Here is a 20,196-nt window from a genome sequence, read left to right on the forward strand (position 1 = left end):
CATCCGATTTTCCTGTGATTGCAGGCCATCCATTTTAGTTTTAACAATTACAGATACGTCACTGAGAGTGTGGCCTGGTGTTGGTATAACTTTCACATCTGCACCCATGTCCGCCCCCAGTAGCTGAGTGGTTCGCGGCACGGTAGTTCAACGTGTTCGGTCAGAAGGTTCAGCTACCCTCTGTAATAAAAAAAAAACTGAGTGAACGGATCAACGAACAATCTGAACGGGTGTCACTGGACGTCCACCACGAACAAATTCATCGAACAATATAGAATAAAATGAGATATAAAAAGTGGTCAGCGCGATAGAATGTCAATCCTAAGGGCCTGGGTTCGATTCCTGGCTGGGTCGGAGATTTTCTCCGCTCAGTGACTGGATGATGTGTTGTCCAAGCCATCATCATTTCATCCCCATCGACGCGCAAGTAGCCGGAGTGGCGTCAACTCGAAAGACTAGCATCCGGCGAAACGTCTACCCGACGGGAGGCCCTAGTCACACGACATTTATTTATTTTGTCTGCATCTATAATATAAGTGTCCCCTGTTTTGAATGGATGAATAAAATACGTGTTCTCGAATGACACAGAAAACCCCACATTATGTTTAGCATTCATAGAAAGGTTGTTGTTCCCTAAATGATCTGAATGGCCGCGAGAAAAAACCACGTACTCAGTTTCTTCGCAGGAGACTCCATGGCGTCCTAGTCCTTCGATTATATGTTCCTTGTCCCGTGCTGTCATACTATGCGCTATCGTTTTTTTCGATCCTTTAATTAATGTGCAACTACAGTTAGGTTCCGTTCCAATCTCCGTCATGATTCAAGTAGTTGCAATTCGTCCACAAAATTTCTTGCACGACAACGATCGATATTTGAAAATCTACATCTACATACATACTCCGCAATCCACCATACGGTGCGTGGCGGAGGGTACCTCGTACCACAACTAGCATCTTCTCTCCCTGTTCCACTCAGAAACAGAACGAGGGAAAAATGACTGCCTATATGCCTCCGTACGAGCCCTATCCTTGTGGTCTTTCCGCGAAATGTAAGTTGGCGGCAGTAAAATTGCACTGCAGTCAGCCTCAAATGCTGGTTCTCTAAATTTCCTCAGTAGCGATTCACGAAAAGAACGCCTCCTTTCCTCTAGAGACTCCCACCCGAGTTCCTCAAGCATTCCCGTAACACTCGCGTGATGATCAAACCTACCAGTAACAAATCTAGCAGCCCGCCTCTGAATTGCTTCTATGTATCCCTCAATCCGACCTTCTTTTACTTCTACTTCTACATCCATACTCCGCAAGCCACCTGATGGTGTGTGGCGGAGAGTACCCTGAGTACCTCTATCGGTTCTCCCTTCTATTCCAGTCTCGTATTGTTCGTGGAAAGGATTGTCGGTATGCCTCTGTGTGGGCTCTAATCTCTCTGATTTTATCCTCATAGTCTCTTCGCTAGATATACGTAGGAGGGAGCAATATACTGCTTGACTCTTCGGTAAAGGTATGTTCTCGAAACTTTAACAAAAGCCCGTACCGAGCTACTGAGCGTCTCTCCTGCAGAGTCTTCCACTGGAGTTTATCTATCATCTCCGTAACGCTTCCGCGATTACTAAATGATCCTGTAACGAAGCGCGCTGCTCTCCGTTGGATCCTCTCTATCTCTTCTATCAACCCTATCTGGTACGGATCCCACACTGCTGAGCAGTATTCAAGCAGTGGGCGAACAAGCGTACTGTAACCTACTTCCTTTGTTTTCGGATTGCATTTCCTTAGGATTCTTCCAATGAATCTCAGTCTGGCATCTGCTTTACCGACGATCAACTTTATATGATCATTCCATTTTAAATCACTCCTAATGCGTACTCCCAGATAATTTATGGAATTAACTGCTTCCAGTTGCTGACCTGCTATTTTGTAGCTAAATGAAAAGGGGTCTATCTTTCTATGTATTCGCAGCACATTACACTTTTCTACATTGAGACTGAATTGCCATTCCCTGCACCATGCGTCAATTCGCTGCAGATCCTCCTCCATTTCAGTGCAGTTTTCCATTGTTACAACCTCTCGATACACCACAGCATCATCTGCAAAAAACCTCAGTGAACTTCCGATGTCATCCACAAGGTCATTTATGTATATTGTGAATAGCAACGGTCCTATGACACTCCCCTGCGGCACACCTGAAATCACTCTTACTTCGGAAAACTTCTCTCTATTGAGAATGACATGCTGCGTTCTGTTATCTAGGAACTCTTCAATCCAGTCACACAATTGATCTGATAGTCCATATGCTCTTACTTTGTTCATTAAACGACTGTGGGGAACTGTATCGAACGCCTTGCGGAAGTCAAGAAACACAGCATCTACCTGTGAACCCATGTCTATGGCCCTCTGAGTCTCGTGGACGAATAGCTGATAGGGATCCCAAAAGCTCGAACAGTACTCAAGAATAGGTCGCACCAGCGTTCTATAAGCGGTCTCCTTTACAGATGAACCATATCTTCCCAAAATTCTACCAATGAACCGAAGACGACCATCCGCCTTCACGCATAGCTGATCAAAACACTGCCACAGATTCCTTAAATTTTGTAAATAAATGTAAATAAGAAAGATTTTTCAACCGAAATGGTATTTATTTCGAGAAATTCATAACCGGTTGCCGTACCAGGCGCCCAGAATGGAACGGAACCAATTTTAATCAAATAACGTTGTTAGCGTTTTTGCAGTCACTGTGTAGAACACGCGCATCCCTCGCGCAGTAGTGTAAGAGCGTGCTGGCCGGGACTGGAGCGAGCTATTCCTGCCACTACTCCAGCCGGGGCACGCGCCCATACGGCAGTTGGGGCTTAAGTGCTTCCGGCTCGTGCCAGCGCAGTCCTCAATTGGAGCCGCAATTGTAGAGCTCGGCGGCCAGAGGTAGCACAGTCGCCACAACACTGTCGCACGAGACACAGTCTCAGCACCTCGCCGAACAGCTGCTCCACATTATGTCACAGCAATGAAAAAAAGTACAAGCACAGTAGTTAACAATGGTGACAGGAAGCCCAGGAGATCTTTTGTTGTGTGCGAGGAGTACGAAGTTTTGGTTACCACCTCGATAGACTCAATCTACACTCAAGAGCCAAAGAAACTGGTACACCTGCCTAATATCGTTTAGGGTGCTTGAGCACGAAGTGCCGCAACACGGCAACTCTACTAATGTAGTGCTGGAGGGAACTGACACCATGAATCCCACAGGGCTGTCCATAAATCCGTAAGAGTATGAGGGGGTGGAAATCTCTTCTGAACAGCACATTGCAAGGCATCCCAGATATACTCAATAATGTTCATGTCTGGTGAGTTTAGTGGCCAATGGAAGTGTTTAAACTCAGAAGAGTGTTCCTGGAGCCACTCTATACCAATTCTGGACGTGTAGGGTGTCGCATTGCCCTGCTGGAATTGCCCAAGTCCGTCGGAATGCACAATGGATATGAATGACTCAAGACGTATCAGGGTTCCCATATCACTCCAGTTGCACACGAACCACACCATTACAGAGCCTCCACCAGCTTGAACACTCCACTCCTGACATGCAAGATCCATGGATTCATGAGGTTGTCTCCATATCTGTACAAGTCCATCCGCTCGATGCAATTTGTAACGAGACTCGTCCGACCAGACAATATGTTTCCAGTCATCAACAGTCCAATGTCGGTGTTGACGGGCCCAGGCGAGGCGTAAAGCTTTGTGTCGTCCAGTCATCAAGGGTGCACGAGAGAGCCTTTGGCTCCGAAAGCCCAATCGATGACGTTTCGTTGAATGCTTCGGACGGTGACTTGTTGATGGTCCAGCATTGAAATCTGTAGCAATTTGCAGAAGGGTTGCACTTCCGTCACGTTGAACGGTTCTCTTCAGTCTTTGTTGGTCCCATTCTTGCAAGATCTCAGCGATGTCGAAGATTTGATGTTTTACCGGATTCGTCGGCCGGGGTGGCCGAGCGGTTCTAGGCGCTACAGTCTGGAACCGCGCGACCGCTGCGGTCGGAGGTTCGAATCCTACCTCGGGCATGGATGTGTGTGATGTCCTTAGGTTAGTTAGGTTTAAGTAGTTCTAAGTTCTAGGGGACTGATGACCTCAGAAGTTATGTCCCATAGTGCTCAGAGCCATTTTTTTACCGGATTCCCGATATTCACGGTACACTCCTGAAATGGAATTGCGGGAAAATCCTTACTTCACCGTTACTTCGAAGATGCTGAGTTCCCTAGCTCGTGCGCCGACCGTAACACCACGTTCAAACTCATTCAAACCTTGATAACCTGCCGTTGTAGCAGCAGTAACCGATCTAACAACTGTGCCAGACAATTGTAATCTTGTATAGGTGTTGCCGACCGTAGCGCCGTATTCTGCCTGTTGACATATCTCTCTATGTGTATCCACAAGCCTATACCATTTTCTTTGGCGCTTCAGAGTACTAGGGCGTGCTGAAAGGTAAAGCCTCCGAATTTTGTGTGTGAAAACTCTTAAAGCTTTTTAAATATAAGAAACGTTAGTAACATTGTACATCTTTACTCTTCTTGTCTACATATTTATTTCTGAATATAGTCACCCTGGCGGCAAACACATTTCTCCAAACGAGAGACCAGTGTGTTGATATCGTCGGTACAGAATGTTTGACTTTGTTGACGTATCCACAACCTCACCTCTGCTTGCACCGCTATCAAAGTGAAGTCCTTGAAGGTGATCTTTAAGGTTTGGAAACAGCTGAAAATCAGATGGGACCAACTCGAGACCGTATGGAGGATGATCGATGACAGTGAACACAAGACGTGGGATTGTTGAAAATGTCGCAGCGCTCGTGTGTGGTCTGCATTGTCATGTAGAAGGAGAGAGAGTTTCTTGTGTGGACGAATTCTTCGAATTAGAAATTCGATTATAGCACCCTGTTTCTCGTGCACCGACATAGTTACGTCACACAGCGCCATGTCACGCGCTTCGACTCCTAGTCGTCTAGTGGCAGAAGGTTGCAACTTCCGTCAGCAAAGCGGAAAAGTCGACCGAGTAATATGCATAATGCCTCACCCAATATTAGAAACTGAATAAAAAAATCGGAGGATTACTGTTCAGCATGCAGTCGTAAATGCGAAATATTTTTGCGCAACAAAATTACGTTTAGAGAGAAAGTGGAACGTTACCTCCTCCTTCAAACTTAGAGTAATATCGTTTAATGGCATATGACGAGCTGCAATAACCACTGACGCACAAAAGGCCCTCCATAACCTAATAATGTAGAAAAATTAATTTGATGGTGACACCAGACAAGAACTCTTTTTTGGCGTAATTTAAAATGTTCAAATGTGTGTGAATTCCTAAAAGATTCAAATTGCTAAGGTCATCGGTCCCTAGACTTACACAAACTAACTTACGATAAGAACAACACACACACCCTTGCCCGCGGGAGGGCTCGAACCTTCGGAGGGAGGGGCCGCGCAATCCGTGACATGGCCTCTAAAACCGCGCGGGCACTCCGACGGAGTGTAATTTCACCGAAATAATTATTACTTTTATAATATTTACAATTTACAGAACTAAACAAATAAATTTTATTCCGAATGGATGCAACTGAGCACCATGACGGTCCTTTTATAGGGTGTAGAACAATAACCGCTACCACCTACAGTATAAGGTGATTTTATTTGATACAAGATTGGTTTCGGACTTCTGCCAATATTCAGGTGTTTTACATTCAATTACAGTACATGTTTCCACGCACAGTGTTGGAGACCATTGTTAAATAGAAAACAAAGGTAGTCTTATAGACCTTTTGCTATTCCTTATTCGTATAAACGATTTAGGAGACAAATGAGCAGCCGTCTTAGGTTATTTGCAGATGATGTTGTCGTTTATCGACTAGTAAAGTCGTCAGAATATCAAAGCAAATTGCAAAACGATTTAGAAAAGACATCTGTATGATGCGAAAATTGGCAATTTATCCTAAATAACGAAGAGTGTGAAGTCATCCACATGAGTGCTAAAAGGGAACCCTTAAACTTAGGTTACACGATAAATCAATCAAATCTAAAGGCCGTAAACTCATCTAAATGTCTATAAATTACAATTACGAACAACTTAAAATGGAAAAAACACATAGAAAATGATACAGGGAAGGCAAACCAAAGACTGCGTTTTATTGGCAAAACAGGAACTGTTACAGATCTACTAAAGAGACTCCTACACTAGGTAAGTCCGTCGCTTCTGGAGTACTGCTGGGCGGTCTGGGATCCTTACCAGATAGTATTAACGGAGTACACAGAGAAAGTCCAAAGAAGAGCAGCACGTTTTGTATTATCGTGAAAAAGGGAAAGTGTCACTGATACGAAAAAGGATTTGGGGTGGACATCATTAAAACAAAGGCGTTTTTCGTTGCGGCGGAATCTTTTCACGAAATGTCAGTCAGCAACTTTCTCCTCCAAATACGAAAATATTTTGTTGACGCCGACCTTAACAGGGAGAAACTATTAGCATAATAAAACAAGGGAAATCTGAGCTCGTACAGGAAGATATAGGTGTTCGTTTTCTCCCGTGCGCTGTACGAGGTTGGAATAATAGAGAATTATTGTGAAGGCGGTTCGATGAACGCTCTGCCAGGAACTTAAATGTGATTTGCAGAGTATCCTTGTAGATGTGATGATTAGTAAATAGACATAACTGAAACAATTGGACGTTGCCCAGCGACACATGTTGTAAAATATTATAGTAAACCCTTCTACTTACATACAGTTGTAGTAGTCATGTTGTTTCCACATTACATTTTACATTTTTTTACAAAAATATCTCGATTTTTTGCACTTTAAGTGTATATTAGACACCATGGTAATTATTGGTACTTCTGTATTACGCCTTTGAGGCAGTAGTGACACCTTAGATGTTAGTAACTTCAGATGCACACGCACTCAGAAAATGGGAAAACAGAGGTTATGGGCAAGCAGCGTAGCTCTAAGAATTACGGAGATGTTACGTTCTACATAATTACAGAACCACACTGTCATTTATAAGCTGTTATTGAATTCATGTACACAGAAAAAGAAACCTTGGTGACCATACATAAACGTTTCTGTGCAGTGTATGACGACGCTGCAGTTGATAGGAGTACGATTGGGCGGTAGATAAAGAAAGTTACACCTCAGGAAATACAGAAACAGAGCTCCATGATCAGCCACGCGCGGGATGTCCTGTCACAGCCTTTGCTCCAGACGTGCTGGGTCGTGTGGATGCACCCTCTTTGGGCCGCTTAAAGATTCTCTACGGGGAACACACTTCAAAGATGACGAGCGTGCCAGTCATGCAGTGAAAACATGGCTACGCCTACAGGACAAGAGTTTTTACCAGCAGTAAATACATGTTCATGCACAACGTTGGGGTTCGACCATAGAAGGTGATGGAGACTACGTATCAAAATAGAATATGGACAAGACATATTGATGTATATTGTCACCAACTATAAATACGTTTTGAGAAAAAAATGTTGGGCATTACTCATTGAACGACCCTCGTACATAGAACGGTTGCTGGCAAATTATGCAATGTTAAATAATCACTGACCTTTTTTAGCTATTTGCGAGGGTACAAAGAGTTAAAATCTTAGTTTTTAAAAATTTCCTTAAAGATATGTAGAAGTGACTTGTCTGTGAGGTGTACTTGTTCATTGAGAATGGGGTAGGAGGAGTTGGAGCTATGGATGTAAATTTCGAACTCTTCAAGAAGACTCATTTTCTTTCCTTTATTGACAGTGTGTAGCACCTGCAGGTTGTCTTTAATGGTTGTGGATGAATAGTCATAATCTTTCAGATCTGTTGCAAAAGTATATTTATTTGCCGCCTGATGATAGAACAGAGGCGCTGAAACATGTTCATGTTTATAGAAAAAAAGGCGGACATACGAGGTGCATTCAATAAGTATTGCAACACCTTTTTTCGGCCAATTCCAGTTGCAAAAATGTGTTATTAGTTGTGGGACAGCGTGGAATATTCCTGGTTTATCCCCTAGAGTTTCGTGAAGTTGCGGTTAGGGGCGGGGCTATACATAACCTTCAGAATGGTGTATATAACGGGTGTGCGCTCCAAGCAGAGAGCTTGGCGAAAAACCAGAGAATCTTTATTTGCAGGCGCTTGAAGAATGTCTACGGAGACCTGGCAGTGAACAAAAGCACGGCGAGTCGTTGGGCGAGGCGTCTATCACCATCACAGCAAGGTCATGCAAACCTATCGGATTTTCAGCGTGTCGGCCGGCCGCACACAGCTGTTGGAACGTGCAGACACACTCATTCTAGGTGATCGACGGATCACCATCAGCACCTCGCTGCTCAACTGGACGTATCTGTTAGTAGCGCTGACATACTCGTCCTCCAGTTGTGGTAATCAAAGGTACGCGCAAGCTGGGTTCCTCACGTCCTAACAGAAAACCATAAAGAGAAACGAAGGACTATCTGTGCGGAATTTCTTTAGCGTTATGAGGCTGATGGTGACAGTTTTTTGTCTAACATCGACAGAGATAGAGAAACATCGAACCGGAAAACAGCTATCCATGCAAAGACGCCACTCCTCCTCGGAAGAAAAATTTCAAAGCCGTACTCTCAGCTGGTACAATCATGGTGACGGTCTTCTGGGACTCTGAAGTGGTTATTCTGTTTCATGTCCTCCCTCATGGTGGAGCTATCAGCTCTAAAGTTTATTGTGATACACTCAGGAAATTGAAGAAACGACTTCAACGTGTTCATCGGCACAAAAATGCAAACGAACTTGTCCATCTCCATGACAATGAACGGCCTCACAGAAGACTGTGCAGCCGAGAGGAACTCAAAAAACTTCATTGGACTGTTTTTCCTCATCCACCCCACAGCCCGGATTCGCCGTTTCTGACTTTCATCTGTTTGGCCCAGTCTACATCTACATAGATAGGTGCATGGTGGAGGGTACCCTGTACCACTACTTGCCATTTCCCTTCCTGTTCCATTCGCAAACTGAGCGAGGGAAAAACGATTGTCTGTACACCTCCGTATGAGCCCTAGTTTCTCATATCTTGTCTTCGTGGTCCTTACGCGTGTTGTATGTTGGGGGCAGCAGAATCGTTCAGAAGCCAGGCAGTCGGGTTCAAATGCCGGTTCTCTAAATTTTCTCAATAGTGTTTCCCAAAAAGAAAACCCTCTTCCCTCCATGGATTCCAATTTGAGTTCCCGACCCATCTCCGTAACAGTTACATTTTGTCCGAATCTACCGGTAACAAAACTAGAAGCCATCCTGTGAATTGCTTCAGTGTCGTCCTTCAATCCAACCTGGTACGGATCTGACACTCGAGAAGTACTCAAGAGTACATTGTACCAGCGTCCTACATGCAGTATCTTTTACATTCTCCCAATAAACCGAAGTCGATCATTTGCCTTCCCTACCGCAGTTTTCAAATGCTCATTCCACCTCATAACGCTTTGCAACGTTACACTCAGATATTTAAACGACTTCACTGTGTCAAGCTGGACACTAGTAATACTGTATCCGAACATAACAGATTTGTTCTTCCTACTCATCCGTGTTGCATTTTTCCACATTTAGGGATAGTAGCCATTCATCACAACACCTGGAAATTTTGTCTAACAAGGGGACCCTCCATACTGTAAATCACGGATGTTGATGATATTCAAATATGTTGTAGAGGCACTTACTCTAAGTACCGGGCTATCCGGTTTTTTAGCGACGGGTCTTGGTTTTTGAGAAAATCTATTTTGGAGTTCACTGCGTGCTCTGTATACGTGTAACATTACACCCATGCCGAGCAGTCAGCGTAGCGCAGCGGTAGAGGTTCATGGCTACTGCAGTAGAGGTAACATGTTCAAATCCTGCTCCTGTACTTTTTTTCAAAATCGACCGAATTTTTCAATTTTATTTCAAAGAATATCAGCAAACAGTGTAAGGTGTGCGAAATTATAAAGATATTCTTTTGACTCTTCGTTCAACTCCTCTACTTGTGGATCTTCTTCTGGCTGCACTACTGCAGAAACACTTGGTTCTTTCATTTCACAGAATTTTGCTAACACACGGCAATAGAGACGCTTTGCGAGCAACTGACGCTGTAGTTAGATGCGAACGTAAAGGAATGCAACTCGCATCCTCATTGGCCGCAACTAGGAGCCGGGGTTCCCGTTAGGGCAAACGGTATCCACAGAAGAGGGGACGATAATGGGCGGAGATCGATTTCAGGTAATACAAGAAGCGACCGTTGTACGAACATTTGGAACTCCAACTACGAACCACAAACAGAATGAAAACTTGAAAAAAATTAATAACTGAATATATCTTTATAATTTCGCACATCTTGCACTTTGAAATAAAACTGAAAAATTCGGTCGCTTTTGAAAAAGGAAGTACACGAGCAGGATTCAAATAGGGTACCTCCGGCGCGGTAGCCATGAACCTTTACCGCAGCGTTACACTGACTTGCTTGGAATATATGTAATGTTATGGGTATACAAAGCGCGCAAATAACTTCAAAATAGATTTTCTCAAAAACCAGGGCACGTCGCTAAAAAAAAAAAAAACCATTAGCCAGGTACTCAGGTAAGTGCCTCTACAACATATTTGAAGCGCATCAAAATCCGTGATTTACAGTATGGAGGGTCCTCTTGTAAGTCGTCTTGTATCTTGCTACAGCCACTCAACTTCAACACCTTACCGCACACCTCGGCATCATCAGCAATCAACCTCAGACTATCGCCCAACCTGTCCGCCAAATCATTTATGCATACGGAGAACAACAGCTGTCCTATCAAACTTCCCTGGGCACTCCTGACAACACCCTCGTCTCTGATGAACACTTCACAAGAAGCAATATGTGAACGATGGGGAGGTTATTGATGCAGCAAGAAGACATTCGCTCCGATGTCGAACAGTAGTCTGGTACTGTGGGGGTGTACAGGCCCTTGGAATAAGGTGTCGTTATGCCGTCGCACTGAACGGATATTATGTTGAATAACGGTTTTGTAGCCAAAACGTGAAGAATAATACAGTGTACAGGAACTATGAATAAAACCAACCTGCTTTCAGAAAAAAATGTGTTGTATTACTTACTGAACGCTCCTCATAACGCCCACTAATTCTTAGTCGTAGTAGTGTTTGCCCCTACAGCCAGGTACACGTGATTTACCCTTTGGCTCTTCTTGTTGCAGAAATGGACGGTGCTGTGGTGAGCCGCAACTGTTCGGTGCACGCCGTGCGTGTGCACCCCTGTGCCGAGGCGGCGTATGGGCAGCCCTGCAAGATCAGGAAGGGCCAGGCGGCCGGCATCTCCTTCTCCTACACGCCAGGTCAGTGGGCAACCGGCCGTGAATGGCGCGAACATGTCGTTCGTCGTTGTTGTTAGTGGTGGTGGTGATGCTGCTACTGTCAGTGGAAGGGCACCAGTGGCAGGACCATCATCCACCATTTTGGAGCCTCCAAAGACAGAGTGGATCCCACTGCCAGTAAAATATGACATTAGGTTTGTTGTTTCTTTCCAGTAGACGATTGTAGGCATGTGGCTGAACCACATGCTCTTCACTCGGCTGCAGTTTTCTGACAGCAAACTAATGTCATGTGAATACACCAGAGGTGTACAGGGTGATTTTTTCCACAATGTACAAACTCTAGGGATTGATCGATGAGACGATACAGAACAAAAAAGATATAATGAACTTATGTCCCTGGGGACAATTTATTCAATCATACCAAGCGAGATGGTGCAGTACTTAGCACACTGGACTAGCGTTCGGGAGGACGACAGTTCAACCACCGTTCAGCCATCTTGATTAAGGTTTTCCGAGATTTCCCTAAATCTCTACAGGCAAATTCCGGGATGGTTCCTCTGGAAGGGCATAGTCGACTTCCTTCCCCATCCTTCCCTAATTCTATGGGTCCGATGACCTCACTGTTTGTCCCCTCCCCCAAATCAACCAACCAACCAATATTCAGTCATACATTGTTACAGAGACTGTGGTCTAATGTGCACTGTACCGTGCAACCACAATTACAGTATGTGTTAGTTTCCATGAGCCTAATGCATGTGTGTAGGCGCCGTAGCATGTTCTGTCTCACACATTCACATCGCCCAGGCTGCATCTGAACAGTGTCAAAGGCAGCATGAACATGCTGCTCCAGTTTCTCCACATCTGGAATGGGCTCTGCATACACGATAGTTTTGAGATGGCCCCACAACCAGAAATCAGACAGGTTGAGATCCGGTTAACGAACAGGCCATGCAATTGGACCCCCACGGCCAATCCATCAATGAGGGAAGACACGATTGAGATGTGTTCGGACATTATCGGGGAAGTGGGATGGAGCACTATCATGTAGAAGTCATATAACCCGTTAAATCATCGATAGAACTTTTTCCAGCACAGAGGCAAGAAACGACGATAGTTCTGGCCTGTTAGGCGACTTTGAAGGAAGTCTGGTTCCCAGAGACAGTTGCCAATTATTCTGGCCCATACATTCCGGCTGCACCAATACTGATTATTCGCTATCCCATACCACGAGGAATCTGAATAGTATCCCACAGACGACTGTTATGAAAATTGAATATACAACTCCGCTTAAATATGGCGTCATCTGTGAATAGGATGGCTGACACAAACCCCAGAATCGTAGTTGCCTGGTGAAGAAACCAGTGAAAAAACTGCTCCTGATGTTGAAGTTCCCTACACACACTGTAAGTGATAAGGGTAATAACAATTGTCATGAAGAATATTCCGCACTGTCGTCTGGCTTACCCTGTACTGCCAGGCCAACTGCCTGGTACTGACAAGCCGGTCGCTTACCACATTGTTGATCACATTTTCCTCCAAGTCTGGTGTCTGAACATTTCGGGTACGTCTTTCATAATTTACTGCTTCCTGAAACGATCTTGTCTCAGACAAACGGCGAAATACTGTTGCAATCATTGAGTGCTGTGGTTGTTAATGGCGGGGATAGGTCTCCTGATACAACATTGCTGCCTGACGCCCGTTGCCATTTCCATTTGCCTATCTGTAAGTAAAACGACTTCCCCAAACACTCGATTCGAATACGGAACCATTGTGTACAACGCTGTATCACATTCACTACAACGTGAGTCGGCAAGAGAGATGAAGTGGACACAACATTACCAATTATTATAGCAGCAGAGGGCGCACCTGCCGAATATTCTGCAGGGCACCTGCAAGCATGCAGAAGTGGCGCAACACGACGTGGCATGGACTCGAATAACATCTGAAGTAGTGCTGGAGGGAATTGACACCATGAATCCTGCAGGGCTATCCATAAATCCGTAAGAGTACGAGTCGGTGAGCTTTCTTCTGAACAGCACGTTGCAAGGCATCCCACATATGCTCTATAAAGTTCATGTCTGGTGAGTTTAGTGGCCAGTGCAAGTGTTTAAACTCAGAAGAGTGTTCCTGGAGCCACCACTCGTAGCAATTCTGGACGTGTGGGGTGTCGCATTGTCCTGCTGGAATTGCCCAAGTCCGTAGGAATGCACAATGGACACGAATGGTTGCAGGTGATCAGACAGAATGGTTACGTACGTGTGACATGTGAAAATTTATCTAGACGTATCAGGAGTCCCATATCGCTCCAACTGCACACGACCCACACCATTACAGAGCCTCCACCAGCTCGAATAGTTCGCTGCTGACATGCAGGGTCCATGGATTGATGAAGTTGTCTCCATATTCGTACACGTCCATCTGTACAATTCGAAATGAGACTCGTCCACCAGGCAACATGTTTTCAGTCATCAACAGTCCAATGTCGGTTGGTTGACAGGCCCAAGCGAGGCGTAAAGCTTTGTGTCGTCCAGTCATTGAGGGTACACTAATGGGCTTCGGCTCCGAAAACGCATATCGATGATGTTTCTTTGAATGTTTCGCATGCTGACACTTGTTGATGGGCCAGCATTGAAATCTGCTGCAATTTGTGGAAGGGTTGCACATCTGTCATGTTGAACGATTCTCTTCAGTAGTCGTTGGTCCCGCTCTTGTACGATCTTTTTTCGGCCACAGTGATGTCGGAGATGTGAGGTTTTGCCAGACTCCTGATATTCACAGAACACTCGCGAAATGGTCGTACGGGAAAATGCCAACTTCATCGCTACCTCGGAGATGCTGTGTCCTATCACTCGTGCGCCGACTATAACACGACTTTCAAACTCAGTTAAATCTTGATAACCTGCCACTGTGGCATCAGTAACCGATGTAACAACTGCTCCAGACACCTGTTGTCTTATATAGGCGCTGCCGATCTCTGCGTCGTATTCCGCCTGTTGACATATCTCTGTATTCGAATACGCTTGCCTATACCAGTTCCTTTGGCTCTTCAGAGTACTAACAAGTCTGTGAAGCCGCCGTGTCTGTGAGTTTGTCTGTGAACCGCTAAACTCCAAAACAACTGGACGAATTTTCATGGAATTTTCTCAGGTAATGTGATCATCACTTGGGACAATGTACAGGGTTATTACAAATGATTGAAACGATTTCACAGCTCTACAATAACTTTATTATTTGAGATATTTTCACAATGCTTTGCACACACATACAAAAACTCAAAAAGTTTTTTTAGGCATTCACAAATGTTCGATATTTGCCCCTTTAGTGATTCGGCAGACATCAAGCCGATAATCAAGTTCCTCCCACACTCGGCGCAGCATGTCCCCATCAATGAGTTCGAAAGCATCGTTGATGCGAGCTCGCAGTTCTGTCACGTTTCTTGGTAGAGGAGCTTTAAACACTGAATCTTTCACATAACCCCACAGAAAGAAATCGCATGGGGTTAAGTCGGGAAAGCGTGGAGGCCATGACATGAAGTGCTGATCATGATCCCTACCACGACCGATCCATCGGTTTTCCAATCTCCTGTTTAAGAAATGCCGAACATCATGATGGAAGTGCGGTGGAGCACCATCCTGTTGAAAGATGAAGTCGGCGCTGTCGGTCTCCAGTTGTGGGATGAGCCAATTTTCCAGTATGTCCAGATACACGTGTCCTGTAACGTTTTTTTCGCAGAAGAAAAAGGGGCCGTAAACTTTAAACCGTGAGATTGCGCAAAACACGTTAACTTTTGGTGAATTGCGAATTTGCTGCACGAATGCGTGAGGATTCTCTACCGCCCAGATTCGCACATTGTGTCTGTTCACTTCACCATTAAGAAAAAATGTTGCTTCATCACTGAAAACAAGTTTCACACTGAACGCATCCTCTTCCATGAGCTGTTGCAACCGCGCCGAAAATTCAAAGCGTTTGACTTTGTCATCGGGTGTCAGGGCTTGTAGCAATTGTAAACGGTAAGGCTTCTGCTTTAACCTTTTCCGTATGATTTTCCAAACCGTCTGCTGTGGTACGTTTAGCTCCCTGCTTGCTTTATTCGTCGACTTCCGCGGGCTACGCGTGAAACTTGCCCGCACGCGTTCAACCGTTTCTTCGCTCATTGCAGGCCGACCCGTTGATTTCCCCTTACAGAGGCATCCAGAAGCTTTAAACTGCGCATACCATCGCCGAATGGAGTTAGCAGTCGGTGGATCTTTGTTGAACTTCGTCCTGAAGTGTCGTTGCACTGTTATGACTGACCGATGTGAGTGCATTTCAAGCACGACATACGCTTTCTCGGCTCCTGTCGCCATTTTGTCTCACTGCGCTCTCGAGCGCTCTGGCGGCAGAAACCTGAAGTGCGGCTTCAGTCGAACAAAACTTTATGAGTTTTTCAACGTATCTGTAGTGTGTCGTGACCATATGTCAATGAATTGAGCTACAGTGAATTTATGAAATCGCTTCAATCATTTGTAATAGCCCTGTATAGGCTATACAGATATATGTAAACAGGCAGAATACGATGCTGCAATCGACTACGTCTATATGAGACAAGAAGTGTCTGTTGCAGTTGTTACATCCGTTACTGCTGCTACGATGGCTCGTTATGAAGATTTAGGTGAGTTTAAACGTGGTGTTATTGTCGGTGTACGAGCGATGTGACACATCCTCTCTGAGGTTGCGATTTTCCCGTATGACAATTTCACGGGTGTACCGCAAATATCAGGAATCCTGTAAAACACCAAGTCTCCGATATCGCTGCGGCTGGAAAAAGATCCTGCAAGAACGGGACCAACGATGACTGATGAGGATAGTTCAACGTGACAGAAGTGCAACGCTTCTGCAAATTGCTGCAGATTTCAACGCTGGCCCATCAACAAGAGTCAGTGTGCGAACCATTCAGCGATACATCATCGATAAAGGCTTTTGGAGCAGAAGGCCCACTCGTGTTGCTACAGAGTTGTTCCAGGAACACTCTTCTTAGTTTAACCACTTTCGCGGGCAACCAAACTCCCCAGATATGAACATTATTGAGCATATCTGGGATGCCTTGCAACATGCTGTTCAGAAGCTATCTCCACCCTCTCGTACTCTCACGGATTTATGATCACCGCTGCAGGATTCATGGTGTGCGTGTCCTTCGGCACTATTCCATTCATTAGTCGAGTCAATGCCACGTCGTATCGCACACTTTAGCGTGCTCGCAGGGGCCCTACACGGTATTAGGTGCGTGTACCGGTTTCTTTGGCTGTTCAGTGTATATCATACTGACTTCTGACAGTCAGAATCATGTATTGTTTCGTAATTCCAGTAAGTTACTTATTCAATTACTTACGAGTTACTCGGGTAATTTGAACGACTGTTTTATCGAAATGACGTGGAACGAGTCAGTTTAGAGGATATGTATACATGCTTAGTGTTAACACTGATGAACTCAGAATCTTTTAGTCGTACTCATGCAACTACACTTAAAAACTGATTTTTTGTTTATTTATTTTATTTTACAGGCTACAAGTTTTTATATACATAATCGTCCATGGAATATAAAGAGTTATCCAGGAGAAAAGATGGTAAAAAATTTCTGTTGTTGCATATTGAATTCCCTTCTCAGACACTCAGAGCATTGATAAAGCGCCACTGGCAGCGTTAATAAAGGGTAATAAAGGTCTTTTTTTCCTCCATTGTTTTAGCTATGGTCATCAAATTGTGATGGATTATTTATGACGAATTTCATTAGAGAATATATGTATGGTGACGGTGCACCTAAAATGCCTAGCTCCTTGAAGAGGTACATATATGACGGCCGTGGGTGAAAACCAGATATTACCTAGCGAAAATATATCAGGAGGTTGATTTGTTTATTTCCAGGGCTAGCAATTATACAAAGAGCAAAATTATACGAAAAGCAAAAGTAGCCAAACTTAATTGTTTGAGAAGCTCAGTAATATGCTTCTTCCATTTTAAGTTTTCATTAATGTGAACCCCCCAAAATTTTGAACATTCAACCCTGTTTACTGACTCCTTTTCATGTGATGTGCTTGATATGAATCTCTCTGTTCACAGAACTGAATACAGCATGTTTTCTCAAAATCAAGGTATTTTCAGAGAGCCACTTAATAATTCTTAGGAGAATATTATTTATCAGCTCTTCTATTCCTTTCTCTCTAATATGATTTATTACAACACTAGTACTGTCTGCTAAAAGTACCAATTTTGCTACTTCAGTATTAAGTGGCAGTTCGAAAGAAGTTGACCTAAAAATGAACCCTGTGGACTCTCTTTATAATTTTTTCCTCAGTCAATAAAATTTTATACCTTTCTAGCATTGTTTGAATAACTGGGTACAACTTTTTGTATTCTGTTTTTTAAGTATGATTCAAAATAGTTATGTGTAAAGCTATCGATTTCATAAAATTTAAGCTCTTCTAGATTAGATTAGATTAGATTACTTGTAATACTTGTTCCATAGATCATGAATATGACACTTTGTAATGATGTGGAAAGTGTCAGGTTAATAAAAGATGTCTGTACAAGATATTACAGTACACGAAATATTGCATGACACTAATGCTTAAGTTGTTTTTTTTTGTTTTTTTTCCCTTAATTTATATGTAAAAATTCAGCCAATGAGTAGAAGGAGTTGTCATCTAGAAATTCTTTTAATTTATTTTTAAATGTTAGTTGGCTATCTGTGAGGCTTTTGATGCTGTTTGGTAGGTGACCAAAGACTTTTGTGGCAGCATAATTTACCCCTTTCTGTGCCAAAGTCAGATTTAACCCTGCATAGTGAAGATCATCCTTTCTCCTGGTGTTATAACTACGCACACTGCTATTACTTTTGAACTGGGTTGTATTATTAACACCAAATTTCGTAAGTGAATATATATACTGTGAGGTTACTGTGAGGATCCCTAGATCCTTAAATAGATGTCTGCAGGATGACCGTGGGTGGGCTCCAGCAATTATTCTGATTACACATTTTTGAGCAATGAATACTTTTCTACTCAACAATGAATTACCCCAGAATTTGATGCCATACGAAAGCAGTGAATGAAAGTAGGCATAGTAAGCTAATTTACTGAGATTCTTATCACCAAAATTTGCAATAACCCTAATAGCATACGTAGCTGAACTCAGACATTTCAGCAGACCATCAATGTGTTGCTTCCAGTTTAATCTCTCATCAATGGACACACTTAAAAATTTTGAAAATTCTACCTTAGCTACAGACTTCTGTTCAAAGTCTGTATTTATTACTGGAGTTGTGACATTTACTGTACAGAACTGTATATACTGTGTTTTATCAAAATTTAAAGAGAGTCTGTTTGCTGAGAACCACTTAATGATTTTGTGAAAAACATCATTTACAATTACATCATTTAGTTCTTGGATTTTGGATGTTATTACTATACTTGTATCATCAGCAAAAAGAACTAACTTTGCATCTTCATCATTGTGGAAGGGTAAGTCATTAATGTACATCAAGAACAGTAAAGGACCTAAGACCGAACCCTGTGGGACCCTGTACTTGATAGCCCCCCAGTTTGAGGAATCAGCTGTTGTTTTAACATTACATGAACCACTTATTTCAACTTTCTGCATTCTTCCAGTTAAGTGGACTGCCCCCCTCAAACCATAATGATTTAGCTTATCTAAAAGAATTCCATGATTTACACAATCAAAGGCCTTTGAGAGATCACAAAAAATACCAATGGGTGATGTCCAGTTATTCAGAGCATTTAATATTTGATCAGTTAAAGAGTATATAGCATTTTCTGTTGAAAAGCCTTTCTGAAAACCAAACTGACATTTTGTTAGTACTTTATTTTTACAAATATGGGAGGCTACTCTTGAATACATTACTTTCTCAAAAATGTTTGATAGAGCTGTCAGAAGAGAGATTGGGCGGTAGTTGTTGACATCCGACATATCCCCCTTTTCATGCAATGGTTTTACAATGGCATATTTCAGTCTATCAGGGAAAACACCCTGCTCCAAAGAGCTATTACATACGTGGCTGAGAATCCTACTTATCTGTGGGGAACAACCTTTAAGTACCTTGCTGGAAATGCCATCAATTCCCTAAGAGCTTTTACTTTTCAGTGCGTTTGAAAGTAACATGAGCTTCAAAATCAAGCACGTTGGAAAGCTCACAAAAAGTGCCAGTGGACGATATTTTATTAATTAGGGTTTTATTAATTAGGGCATGTACTGTTTTGCTAGTATTATTACTCGTGTATTGTGATGTAACTGATATGTTCTGTTTATTTGACAGTCAGTACATCCAGGGTGTGTTTCGATTGCAGACGAGAGTGCAGAGCAAGTGAAGGCAGTGGCCTACTGGCACGGCAACATGGGCGACGTGGCCTTCCAGGGCATGGACACAGACGGCTGCCACTTCACCAGCTGCCCATTGGCTGCCGGCGCCCTGGCCAACTACTCGTACGACCTGCAGATCAGCAGAAAGTTCCCCTCCGTGAGTACCTAGCCTTGGACCTCTTCCTTTCTCTCCCCGAAATGTGTAGTGACCGTTCTGGAGACCTAACAACTCCTCTGTAGGAATCGATATGGCTTCAGCCATCACAAATGCTGTGAAACCCAGCTTGCTCTGTTCATCCATGGATCCAGAAAGCATAGGTTGTGGACCTAAGGTTGACACCTGGTTCTTGACTTCCTATCAGGAATACTCCATCTCCTGGTAAACATAAAACACACATCAACGAAAGTTTTGTATCACTGTGATAGGCCGTGCAGATGTGTAACCATTGTAACTGTTTCTGTACCAGTAGGAATGCCACCACTGATGTCTGTAAACACATGCACAGTTACAATGAGCGCTACGTAGGGGTAGAACGT

At 43.6% G+C, this 20,196-nt stretch overlaps 1 protein-coding gene across 1 annotated transcript in view; it reads left to right on the forward strand.

Annotated features, from left to right (window-relative positions):
- Window positions 1-20,196, forward strand: part of LOC124717277 (MD-2-related lipid-recognition protein-like) — a 57,283-nt gene that overhangs the window by 28,500 nt on the left and 8,587 nt on the right. Inside the window, exons 2-3 of the mRNA XM_047244091.1 lie at window positions 11,191-11,328; window positions 19,647-19,816. Coding sequence (XP_047100047.1) covers window positions 11,191-11,328; window positions 19,647-19,816 — 308 coding nt within the window. The remainder of the gene's footprint in view (window positions 1-11,190; window positions 11,329-19,646; window positions 19,817-20,196) is intronic.

This window comes from Schistocerca piceifrons, chromosome 9 (genome assembly GCF_021461385.2).
Source record: "Schistocerca piceifrons isolate TAMUIC-IGC-003096 chromosome 9, iqSchPice1.1, whole genome shotgun sequence".
Classification (NCBI taxonomy): domain Eukaryota; kingdom Metazoa; phylum Arthropoda; class Insecta; order Orthoptera; family Acrididae; genus Schistocerca; species Schistocerca piceifrons.